General features: G+C 37.9%; 1 protein-coding gene across 1 annotated transcript in view; it reads right to left on the bottom strand.

Annotated features, from left to right (window-relative positions):
- The window catches only part of LOC124281639 (rap guanine nucleotide exchange factor 4-like), a 128,536-nt gene that overhangs the window by 8,596 nt on the left and 107,611 nt on the right, over positions 1-12,329 (bottom strand). The window contains 7 exon segments of the mRNA XM_046717572.1: positions 1,086-1,211; positions 2,406-2,503; positions 5,014-5,160; positions 7,860-7,987; positions 9,730-9,827; positions 11,825-11,914; positions 11,916-11,976. Coding sequence (XP_046573528.1) covers positions 1,086-1,211; positions 2,406-2,503; positions 5,014-5,160; positions 7,860-7,987; positions 9,730-9,827; positions 11,825-11,914; positions 11,916-11,976 — 748 coding nt within the window.

Below are 12,329 nucleotides of genomic sequence, written 5' to 3'. Positions count from 1 at the left end.
TAAATCATTAAACAGAACCAGGATCCACCTTAGGCATGAGCAACGATGTGGTGTCAGCTGAGCATCATGGTTCATTTGTATTAGGAAACACGAAAATCAAAGCCTTTTCAAGGCTTTTCATGCATTCTTCTGTCCGATTATTCCTTCTCTATCAGACAAGAATCTTCTCCCATACACAACACACTTTCTTTCAGACTGTTTATGTGATTATCACTATCAAGGCTGTCAGGCCAGGCTAGCTATTCTCGAAACGTTTGTAGCCCTACAAACTTCTTAAGCCCATTCTTAAAACATTGGCTATGAACGTTTAGAGAATAAGGGCCCTGCTTATTTGGACAGGCCTGTCAACTGTTATTAAATTCTACATATTATACTATTCTACTGCCAAGGAAAATCTGAATTATTAGATTGTCATGAATTCTTCATGGTCTTGGCATACGAATCTACAACTGTGATAACATAACTAAATCATCCTTGCACATGTTTTCGTCACTTTAATACTAATATTAACAAGCACATTTTGTACAGTTTCAATGCTTTTCAACCCATTTTGGTGATTTTCAAGGCATGTCAATATTTGGGTCTAATCAATAAGGGCATTTCAATTCAAATTCTCTTCAATCCTAATGCACCAAAGCGTAAACAACAAAGCGTCAGTTAGAAGAGAGCCTGAAATGATGGCTGTTAAAACTTGTATCACTTTAATGAAAGCCAAGACAAACCCAAGTCAAAATATCCTGATCAATATACAGGGGTTCAAGGACCAGTGATGATCTGGGTAAAAACTGGTCTTCAGCAAACCATGCTTGTCATTAGAGACAACTTATTATAACGGAATCGGATGGTCAGGCTCGCTGCCTTGGTTGATGCATGGCATTGTATCCCTTATGCATAGATCAATACTCTATAAAAACATAATCGAGTCTGGACCAGACAATCCAGCGAGCATGCAATTTGTAGATACGATGACATGTGTCAACCAAGTCAGCGAACCTGACCACCCGATCCTGTTAGTCGCCTCTTACGACAAGCCTGTCAGCCATACCGGACAAGCATATCAGCTAAAGATGACCACTGTCACTCACCTCATGGACACACATGAACAGCTCCCAGTCATACTGAGTGACTTGGTACGCCACTTCCTTGGTGCTCATCATCTCCAGTAGGGCTGCCGTGCCAGTGTTCGGACCTTCTTGTTCCGGAAGTGGGGTCTGCAAAAATTCATGAAGGTTAACTTTTCAGTTATGAACCAGAGAACATTTACATCAAAGTTGTATATATTTTTGAACACATACTGTATATTACGTAGATAAGCCAAATTTTGAGGACCCAACAAGCTGTCTGTAGGAGAGGGTCGGCTTATCTACGTGTTATACTTTCATCAAACGTTTTTTCTGCTGTTAAGAAAACGACATCGTATCGCTTCTTCGCATGAACGAACAAGAGAAGTCGACTTTGTTAGTAAAGACGTCAAACTTGCAATTAAATATCACTTGACAAGATTGGTTACGTTTTCAGTTCTTTATACGTGCCAATTTTGAGGAAAGTTTTTGGGCCACAGTCAAAACATATTTTATCATCTATGTAGATTATACTTTCATCTACGTAGAAGATACTTTCATCTACGTAGAAGATACTTTCATCTACGTGGATCAACTATGTAGAAGTAATGAATCATCTATGTAGATGAAAGTACCTTCTACATAGATGAAAATATCTTCTACATAGATGAAACTATCTTCTACATAGATGAAAATATTTCTACATAGATGAAAGTATCTTCTACATAGATGAAAGGATCTTCTGCATAGATGAAAGGATCTTCAATGTAGAAGTAATGTATCATTTGTCAATGAAAGTATCTTCTACGTCAAAAACATCATCTTTTGGGAGTAAAGTATCATATACGTAATTGAACATATTTTCTACACCAATGAAAATATCTTCTACTAAGAAGTAATTGTTTCATCTATATAGAAGTAAAGTATCATCTACCTAGATACAAGCATTATCTGTGGACATGTGAAACATTTTGTAATTTTTTTTACTATGACACGAATATGCTTGTATACATATCACCACTTGCACATCACTGCAATATTAATTTTAAAAAAGAATGGTAAACAAAGTCTGCTCCCAAAGAAACAGCTGTGTTATTGACCAGTTGACAAATTAATTAACAAAAGCTGCATCAATTGGTGCCGCTTTGTTTCCCGTAATCCTGATAATGATTGTTGGGGTTTCCATGGTTTACACTTCCATAGGTTGTTGGTCTCCATGCTTCAGAGAAAAGAACTGAATGTCCTGACACTCAGTGACTGAAAGATATTGTTTCTAGCAATAACACCAAACTGATAAGAAAACAGACTGGGGCCGTATTTCTCCTGTCTAAGTAGAATAGTTACCAGGGCGTCAAGGTGCTCCCGTGGGGTCACAAACAGCCGCCCATTAAGGCTCAGGCCTGTTATCACACACAGATCAATGTTCTTGTATATGATTCGTTCTGAAAGGGAAAGAACAAAACATTCAAGTCAAAACTTGATGGAGTAAAGGTTCAAGAGAAGTGATCACCTAAAATATTCTTGTATGGGGATAAGAAGATATCCTTTAAGCAGGGCACGATTTAAGAGGTGTTAACCTACTTACACCAGGTGCAACCTAAGATAAAAACCTAGCTGCACCAGCCAAATTCTAGTTGCACTGTTTTTTTGCAATATGTAATGAAAGAAATCTAATTATTTAGATGTTTTATTCAGAAGTGTACCCAATCAAAACTTGACTTGCACATGGTGCAAGTTAGACTAATAAACTAGGCTGCACTTTGTAATATTGGGTTGCACCAGAGCTAGTAACAAAGCACTAAATCGAGCCCTGTTTAAGTCAACAGTCTTTATCAGCTAATATAAGCCACTTAAAATGGTCTTAACTAGTGAGTTATAGTATATGTATTTTGAAGTTTGAAATATTTTTCATTTCAATCTTGTTTAAAAGGGGGAAAATATGCATGCAGGTTAAGTTGGTCCTTTAAAAGCTTTAGATTTACACCCACATTTATTTACAAATACATACTATGAACTGTCTATTTAAACACTAACAATTGAATGGCTAATACCATCCAGTATGACTCCAAAGTATCTGATTATTGAAATATCTACACATGCTTTTTCTTTTTTCTCGGACATTGTTATCTCCCTTGTTTCCATGACTACAAAATTGTGGCCACTGACAATGCTGAGAAATATTTACTTCAGTAAGGCATCTTACAACATGTATCATCAAATATTCGATGATCCCTTAGTTCAATGAAAAAGAGTTAGCTAGTGACATTTTACATGAACTTCAATATATGACATTATGTCAAGTATCAATACAACACAATCGTTTATTGTATTTTAGGCCACCAGCCCTTATACAAGAGAGTTACATACAGAGTTGCAATACATGTTGTAGGACATGATACAATAGGACATGATTAATTGTATATGCTCATTATGACGAATAAATGCATATTTAACATAGAGAGCTAGATTACGTAGGGTGGATTCATTATTAGTTGTTCTTAAACTGGTAAAAGCTATCAGTGGTGGTTCCGACAGATAACATTCTGGGATATACTTGTAACGTAAATCTTCATAAAATGAACAGTCAAGGATAAAATGTACTTCATCTTCTACTGAAGAATTACAGAAAAGACAAGTTTTCTGCCTCTGTTTACCATTAAGTCCAACAAACCTATCCTATATTTAGCAAATATGTTTCTATTACACTTAAAAGTAAGTTTAGATAAATACAATTCAGGTTGTATTAGAGTTTTAAATGTTCTATATAATTTGTAATGAGAGCTACTTTCTAGAGTGAATATGCCATTCCTGATAAAACATATTTACTGCTCGGTATTTCAAGTATCCATGTGATTTTGTAATAATGCTCAACTGTGTTGGTAACATGTGACTGTTATGGTCTACATCTGACTGGTGGTGCATCATCTGTTTAAATGTGATGATAATGAAGGTTTATTCAGTCTAAGTAAACTTAGGCTCAGTATTATTTGTTACACTGCTATATTCTATAGCAAACCTAGTAGAAGGACGTGTCAGCTAAACTTTGAGTGACCTATGACCGTCCAATCAAACGTGAGATGGCCAAATGGATTTAACCAATCAGACAATGACTATTTGCTAGGGTTCAGCAGGACTTACAAAACGGTTTTTGGATTTTCTCTTCCCTGGTCGCTGACACTGATCTATCAACAAACTAAAATCCGCATAAAACACAGACCTTTGACCTGCTATATATACACTTATGGGTTTCTAATGACATGGTTACTATTTGCTTATATTTTCGCAAGATGACATCCTTGAATATTGATAAAAACGCTATTTTCAGCGACTGTTTACTCATTGCATGTATCACTCAGAAGCGATCGTGCGGCAAATAGCATTAGGAATCGTTCGAGTTTTTGAGGTAAAGGTTGAAACGGTATGTGCGAATGTTAACTTTCGTGATTGGTGACATGACCTTCTACTAGGTTTTGTTAGACTCAGTATTATAAACAGTGTAACGAATAATACTGAGCCTAAGTTTACTTTGACTGAAGGTTTGTGTTGCCTAGATACTTAGACACAAGAAGCTGAGTCAAAGCTTACATGGCAGAACTATTGAATGTTTTGGTTTATGTGACAATGTATTTATGGTTAAAACATTGCAATGATTTTGTTTTGGTTTGTTTGTAGTATAATGTCGCACTCAGCAATATTCAGGCTGTATGGTGTCGGTCTATTTATGGTTTGAGTCTGGACCAGACAACATTGATCAACAACATGAGCATCAATCTACACGATATTTTATTTTATGCATTAAAGTATATTTAATAAATAACTACCAGTTTCCAACAGTCATATTAATTTCAGATATTAAGCATTATTACAAAAATATATAATCGTATTTGATGCCATGGTAATCCCCAAACTCTCCTTGAACCCCAATGAGTCACTGACATGAAGTGGCACCCACCTCCAGTAGACTTGACCTCGCACAGAACCAAGTCATCTCCCAGACACAGCTTCTCCTGAGCATGGGCTACGATCTCTGCCACAACCGTATCCATGGGAACCTTGATGGTGCTGTAGGTGTGATCAGCACAATACACCTTGAAGATGTCTGCAATAATGTATAAACAGTAAGGTGAGGTGAAATTGGGTTTAACGTCGTGTTTCAGAATATTTAACGTTGTGCTTGACGATTTGGCGCATGCATGTGCATGTGGTATGTGTGTACGTGCGGCTGCTTGTACTAGCCCAGACTGAAGTTGGTTTTATAGTGCTAGCTCACTGAGATACAATGCTGCAGTGAAGCATGAATACCCCACTCAGACACATTATACTGACTCCGAGCCGGCCAGTCCTTGTTGTACCCATTAATGACGAGCGCCAGGCAGGGACCAACAAGTACCATACTTTAACATCTTTTGGTATGACGCTCTCCGGGCGGACGCTCTAACCACTACATCACAGAGGCCGTCTATAAACAGTTAGGATTTGAAGGGTGTTGGTATATTTGAACTCAAATATTTTCAAATCTGATTGTTTCACAACAACATAGGAAGCCCTATAGGGCCATTCTATGGGGTTTTTTTTCTTGAAATTTCAAGTTGAAACTTCAAGTTACTAAGTTGAAAGTTGTGATTTCAACTTTTTATATTGAAATTTCAAGTAAATAAAATAAATGGCCCTAAAAGGCTTCAATGAAAACCTGGTACCTCTATAATCAAAACTATCTGCATACATATACAATTTTAAATCACCTTTCCAAACAATCCATTATATTTAAACATTTTCTAGGATATTTCATTTACAATAAAGTACCTTAAGCTTTCATAAGTCTACAGTATCTAACACACCGAGATGCCAACCATTCTGATTTTGAAAGAATTATTCCAATTTTCAAATACAAAATCTGCTCTCCAATTTGTCTTATAAAAACTAAGATTTTTTAGAAAAAAATATGAATTTTTTGTATAGGTATACAGTTTCATAAGTCACCGGTGATTTATATGAGTCAACACCATTAGAAGCATTCAGAAGCTGCACCTGGATCTTTTGGGTGTCGATTGTGTATATTGTGTGTTATTTGGCGACAAAGTTTCATGAAGTTTTTTCGAATGCATGTCTTAGTCTGTATGTAAGTGTTAAGTCTTGCGCTCACTCCCATCTCACACCTTTGGTGCTCTGGTAAGGCTTTCGGCCTGGCATGACTTCACTTTCATCAGATTCAGGGTTAGCATCTCTGAACACATTATGAGTGAGTGAGTGAGTGAGTGAGTGAGTTTAGTTATACACCGCACTCAGCAATATTCCAGCTATATGGCAGCGGTCTGTAAATAATCAAGTCTGGATCAGACAATCCAGTGATCAACAGCATAAGCATCGATCTATGCAGTTGGGATAAAATGACATGTGTCAACCAATTCAGTGAGCCTGACCACCCCATCATGTTAATTGCCTGTTATGAAAAGCATGGGTTACTGAAGATCAATTCTAACCCGGATCTTCACGGGTGAACACATTATGAGCATTGATATTGGTCTCAATACCATGAGCAGCAAAAGACTGCATACTGATTATTTATAGACCATTGGCATGGAACAGATGGCAGACTCTCCCCTTCTAAAAGGTCTTTTGTTCTGTTTTTCAGTACCATAAATCAACACCCAGAGGATTGATCATGGCTTGCAAAAATCTATGACAGTGACCTCAATAACTCTTGACATCAATGGGCTTTCATATTGGCCATGATTATATATCTACTGTAACTCATTCATTGTGTATATTGAACAAAAATATATTAGTATGGCTGGATGTTTTAGTCATGTATTTTCTTTTTCATTTTGCTTGTGGGGAGGGTTGAAATTCTTTGCTGATAGCAAATAAAATAAGTTGTCCTGATAAATGAATTTAACAGGCATGTTTCTAAAATTCTTTTTCCATAAAGGTGCACTTTTAATTGCCTTACAAAACATCTAGCAAAAGGAGCTTGCCTTTACCTACACATCAGCTTACCGGTAAGCTTCGGTTATTTCAAAGATAAATATCCTCATTCCAAATTTTGTGCATTTAAATTAACAGGGATGAGAATAAAGTTTTGAGAAAAACTCTGAAAACTTGCCGAAGCTCCTGATATTTAGGCATTTTAGACTTTTAAAACTGGCTCAGAAATGACAATATCATGAACACAGCAACCATTAAAAAACTTTAAATCTGCTGAAGCACATTCATACAATTGTCAACGGATTTAGACGATTCACAAAAATGACCCTTGGCCTTATGAAATTCCCGGAATTTCACGGATCTGCGGAAAATTCTCATCCCTGAATTAATATAGTTGTCCAACATAGACTATCCAACTATTTCAGGCTATTTCAAGCAATGAAACTATTTCAGGCTATTTCAAGCAATGAAAGAAATTCTCAAAGCAACTAAACACGACCCAAATGAACTGTAAAGTAACCGCAAAGCAACTAAAAGCAATGAAAAACAACTAAAAGCAATGTAAAGTAACCGTAGGCAAGCAATAATGACATAGTCCATCTACTCCTCCCCAAATATTTGAGGGTTGGTTGGCGTGTTGTTTAACACAGTTTATTCCAGCAATATGACCGCGGTCTGTAAATAATCAAATCTGGACCAGATGATCCAGTGATCAACAGCTTGAGCATGATCTACGCAATTGGGATATGAGCAAGCCTGACCACACGATCCCGTTAGCCACCTTGTAAGACAAGCATGGGTTACTTGAAGACCAATTCTTACCCGGATCTTCACGTGTATATATAATGTTTGAGGGAGACAATAGCCACCTACTTTCATCTGAGGGCTTAATGGGTCTCCTCTTCTTGGAAGTTTCACTCAGACTGATCTTGGAGGCCTTCCGGCTGAGGATCAGCACTGGAGTAATCTTTCTTTTGGCCAGCTTCCCTTCCGGTGGAGAACTGCAACAGTGAGTTAGTGAGTGAGTGAGTGAGCGAGTGAGTTTGGTTTAAATCTGATCTGTCAGCACTGACAGCGCTGGAAACAATTCAAGGTCAAACAGTAGCAGTCATATTTTAACCCATGAATGAGTCTTTTCAACAGCATAAGCATCGATCTACACAACTGGGATACAATGACGTGTCAACCAAGTCGGCGAGCCTGACCACCCGATCCCGTTAGTCACCTCTTATGACAATCATGGGTTGCTGAAGACCAATTGTAACCCCGATCTTCACAGGAATACTCCAGGATTAACTCTCATCAGCTTTACTTGATTTTCAGGAGATACTCTCATTTGATGTTACAGCGTAAGAAACGATTTACGCAACTGGGATGCGATGACATGTGTCAACAAAGTCAGAGAGCCTGACCACCCGATCCTGTTATTTGCCTCGTACAACAAGCATGTTTTGCTGAAGATCAATTCTAACTCGGATCTTCTTGGGTCCTGCCGTCAGGTAAACAGGTAAACAATTCAACCAGGTAATCCTAATTAGTCAGGTCAAATCTTGTGCTTTGGAGTCAATGTCAGAGTCATCATTTGGTCATATTTTAACTATGAAATTTACTCTTAAAACAAGATCAAAAGTCCAGACAATTAAAAACATTTGATGGTTTCGTACAAAACGATTACAATATTGCAAATTCATGTTCAGTTCAAAAGTAAGTTAAAATTTAAAGTCACTTTGGCAATATTTCAGCCATATCGTGACTCAGTTCATAAGTCATACAGCATGAAAACATCATATACATCATCTAACAACATAACTGTTCCCAACTTAATATCAGGAAATAATTTAGGATTCCAAACTACTTCATTTTTGGGGAAAATTGTGCAATTGTTCAAAAATTATTTTTTTCTAAATGTCTAACATTCCCAAATCTTGAGGATATGCAAACAAAATTATTCAGACTTTGGCTGAATATTGGCCTGTGAGCAGGTCCACATACAACCCTGTGAGCAGGTCCAGATACAACCCTGTGAGCAGGTCCAGATACAACCCTGTGAGCAGGTCCAGATACAACCCAGTGAGCAGGTCCACATACAACCCAGTGAGCAGGTCCAGATACAACCCAGTGAGCAGGTCCAGATACAACCCAGTGAGCAGGTCCACATACAACCCTGTGAGCAGGTCCAGATACAACCCAGTGAGCAGGTCCACATACAACCCTGTGAGCAGGTCCAGATACAACCCAGTGAGCAGGTCCAGATACAACCCTGTGAGCAGGTCCACATACAACCCTGTGAGCAGGTCCAGATACAACCCAGTTAGCAGGTCCACATACAACCCAGTGAGCAGGTCCAGATACAACCCAGTGAGCAGGTCCACATACAACCCAGTGAGCAGGTCCACATACAACCCAGTGAGCAGGTCCACATACAACCCAGTGAGCAGGTCCACATACAACCCAGTGAGCAGGTCCACATACAACCCAGTGAGCAGGTCCAGATACAACCCAGTGAGCAGGTCCACATACAACCCAGTGAGCAGGTCCAGATACAACCCTGAGTGAGCAGGTCCACATACAACCCTGAGTGAGCAGGTCCACATACAACCCAGTGAGCAGGTCCACATACAACCCAGTGAGCAGGTCCAGATACAACCCAGTGAGCAGGTCCACATACAACCCAGTGAGCAGGTCCAGATACAAGCCTGGAAAGCACACATATGTCTGGCCTGAGGAGTCTGCATGGACTTACTTGCTTTTTGACTGCACAGCAATCATCTCCAGGAGCTCCAGCTCCTCTGACAGAGCTGGGTAGATGATGCTGTCTTCTTCAACAGCATGCTGCAGCTCCTGTTGATATAAACAACAGCACACATCTACATCACAATCCTCTCTAACAGAAGCAAGCATATACAGTCTGTTTGGGTCAAAATGATACTGATGAATCACAATATAACTCCAAATCGGTTCATGATCAAACATTCATTTCAATGCAGAAGGTAATGAAAACATCAGACCGTGTGTAAAACTTTACATGGAAAGTCAAAACAAAACGATGAGAGTTTTGCTAAGTAACATTTTTATTTTGGAGACAAAGTTTCTGAATGTTTTTTCCAGAATTGGTCTGATGTTTCATTACATTCTGTGTGGAAGTGAATGTTTGATCATTAACTGATTTAGAGTTAGATTGTGATTGTGAAAAGTGTAAGACAATTAGTTTGCCCTAAGGATATACAGATTTCTAATACAAATTTACTTGAAACATTTCTATTCTTTTTCTGCTATGGTATTGGATGCGAAGCGTTTTGCCATGATTGTTGTCTCAAATGAACATCACTGGTATCTAAAGGGACATAACTCTTGCATGCTTAAAAACTATTTTTGAGGGATTAGCAATTTCAGATAATACCACTTTTTCAGATACATCTTGAGGTCCAATCATTTGCTCTTCATAGATAAACATAAACACATCAGAAACGTTTGATAAAAGAACTTTTCATGAAAATAATAGTTTAACAAAATAGTGAATTGATTTCAATGCCAAAGGTCGTAAAAGAGTCAAGGTCGTCCATAATACATATTGGAACAGAGAAAGATTGATTAATACTACCCATGACCCTTTAATGTATGGTTTCATATGCATTGGCTAATGACCAATCAAAATTCTTCTAGTTTATCATATGGTTAATAAAGTACCTAATTATGACGGATAGCTATATATGTATCGTATCATCCCAAGGTTTGCAGTCAAGATTTACATTTAAACTTCATGTAAAATGTTTTAAGAATCATATCATTATAAAAGCAAAAAGTGAAAAGCACTGTTTTCACAGTTGTATTTCAAGCTTATCACATGTTGATTACCATCAAAATACTGTTTCCAGGCTTCATATCCTGCTCTAAGTGCACAAGATTATCATTACTGTCAGATTAGCATTACCCTGAATAACACAAGCTGCCTGTCAGGGGCTAGAAGGTTAATAGTCACATATCATCATATCCCACCAGGTACCCATTTTCTGCTGGGTGAACAGAGAGAATTTTGAACAAACTCACTTGCCTAAGGTAAGACCATGTGTATCATCACAATACTGTTTCAATAGTCAACAACTATCATAATACCATTGAAATATTCAACATCTATCACAATACTGTTTCAATAGTCAACAACTATCACAATACTGTTGAAATATTCAACATCTATCACAATACTGTTGCAATAGTCGACAAACATCACAATACTGTTGCAATAGTCGACAAACATCACAATACTGTTGCAATGGTTGACAACTATCACAATACTGTTGCAATGGTTGACAACAACTATCACAATACTGTTGCAATGGCTGACAAATTGTTGAAATAGTCAACATCTATCACAATACTGTTGAAATAGTCAACATCTATCACAATACTGTTGAAATAGTCAACATACTGTTGAAATAGTCAACAACTATCACAATACTGTTGAAATAGTCAACAACTATCACAATACTGTTGAAATAGTCAACAACTATCACAATACTGTTGAAATAGTCAACATCTATCACAACACTGTTGAAATAGTCAACATCTATCACAACACTGTTGAAATAGTCAACATCTATCACAACACTGTTGAAATAGTCAACATCTATCACAATACTGTTGAAATAGTCAACAACTATCACAATACTGTTGAAATAGTCAACAACTATCACAATACTGTTGAAATAGTCAACAACTATCACAATACTGTTGCAATGGTTGACACTACTATCACAATACTGTTTCACTGTGTGGTGTACTATTGCCTCACAATCACAGCAGTGAAAACAGTCCCAATAGACACAGACATATTGCCTTACCTCCATAAAATGCCTGATGACCTTATCATCATAAAAATCTTCACAAACAACGTTCTGCCACTCTTGTACAAACAGGACCACACTGCGCTTTGTGAGTCTCCATGTACTCGGCTATCTCCTGGTCAGTTCCCTGTGTGGCCGCAGCATGGTAGCTCTCTCGTCAAGGAATCACTAGACGTATGTCACACATACACCACCTGCTCTCATCCGTCTCACATACTGAGTGAGTGATTGGGGTTATAGCCGCTTTTAGCAATATCTTTTAGCAGAAATATCACGGCAGGGGACACCAGAAATGGACTTCACACAAAGTGCCCATCTGGGGAATCAAACTCGGGTCTTTAGCATGACGAGTGAACACCTTAACCACTATGCTACCCCACACCCCACCGCCCCAGTCTCACATAGTATATTGTATACACTGGTTCAATTTGCGGAATATGAAAAATACAATTTACTTTTTTCATTTTTGTAGAGTGCTGTATCTGTAATGTAAGTTTCCACA

This window comes from Haliotis rubra, unplaced genomic scaffold (assembly GCF_003918875.1).
Source record: "Haliotis rubra isolate DU_JTF1 unplaced genomic scaffold, ASM391887v1 Scf287, whole genome shotgun sequence".
NCBI lineage: Eukaryota > Metazoa > Mollusca > Gastropoda > Lepetellida > Haliotidae > Haliotis > Haliotis rubra.
Note: the sequence above shows the minus strand (reverse complement) of the source record. Positions and strands in the feature narration are given on the sequence as shown.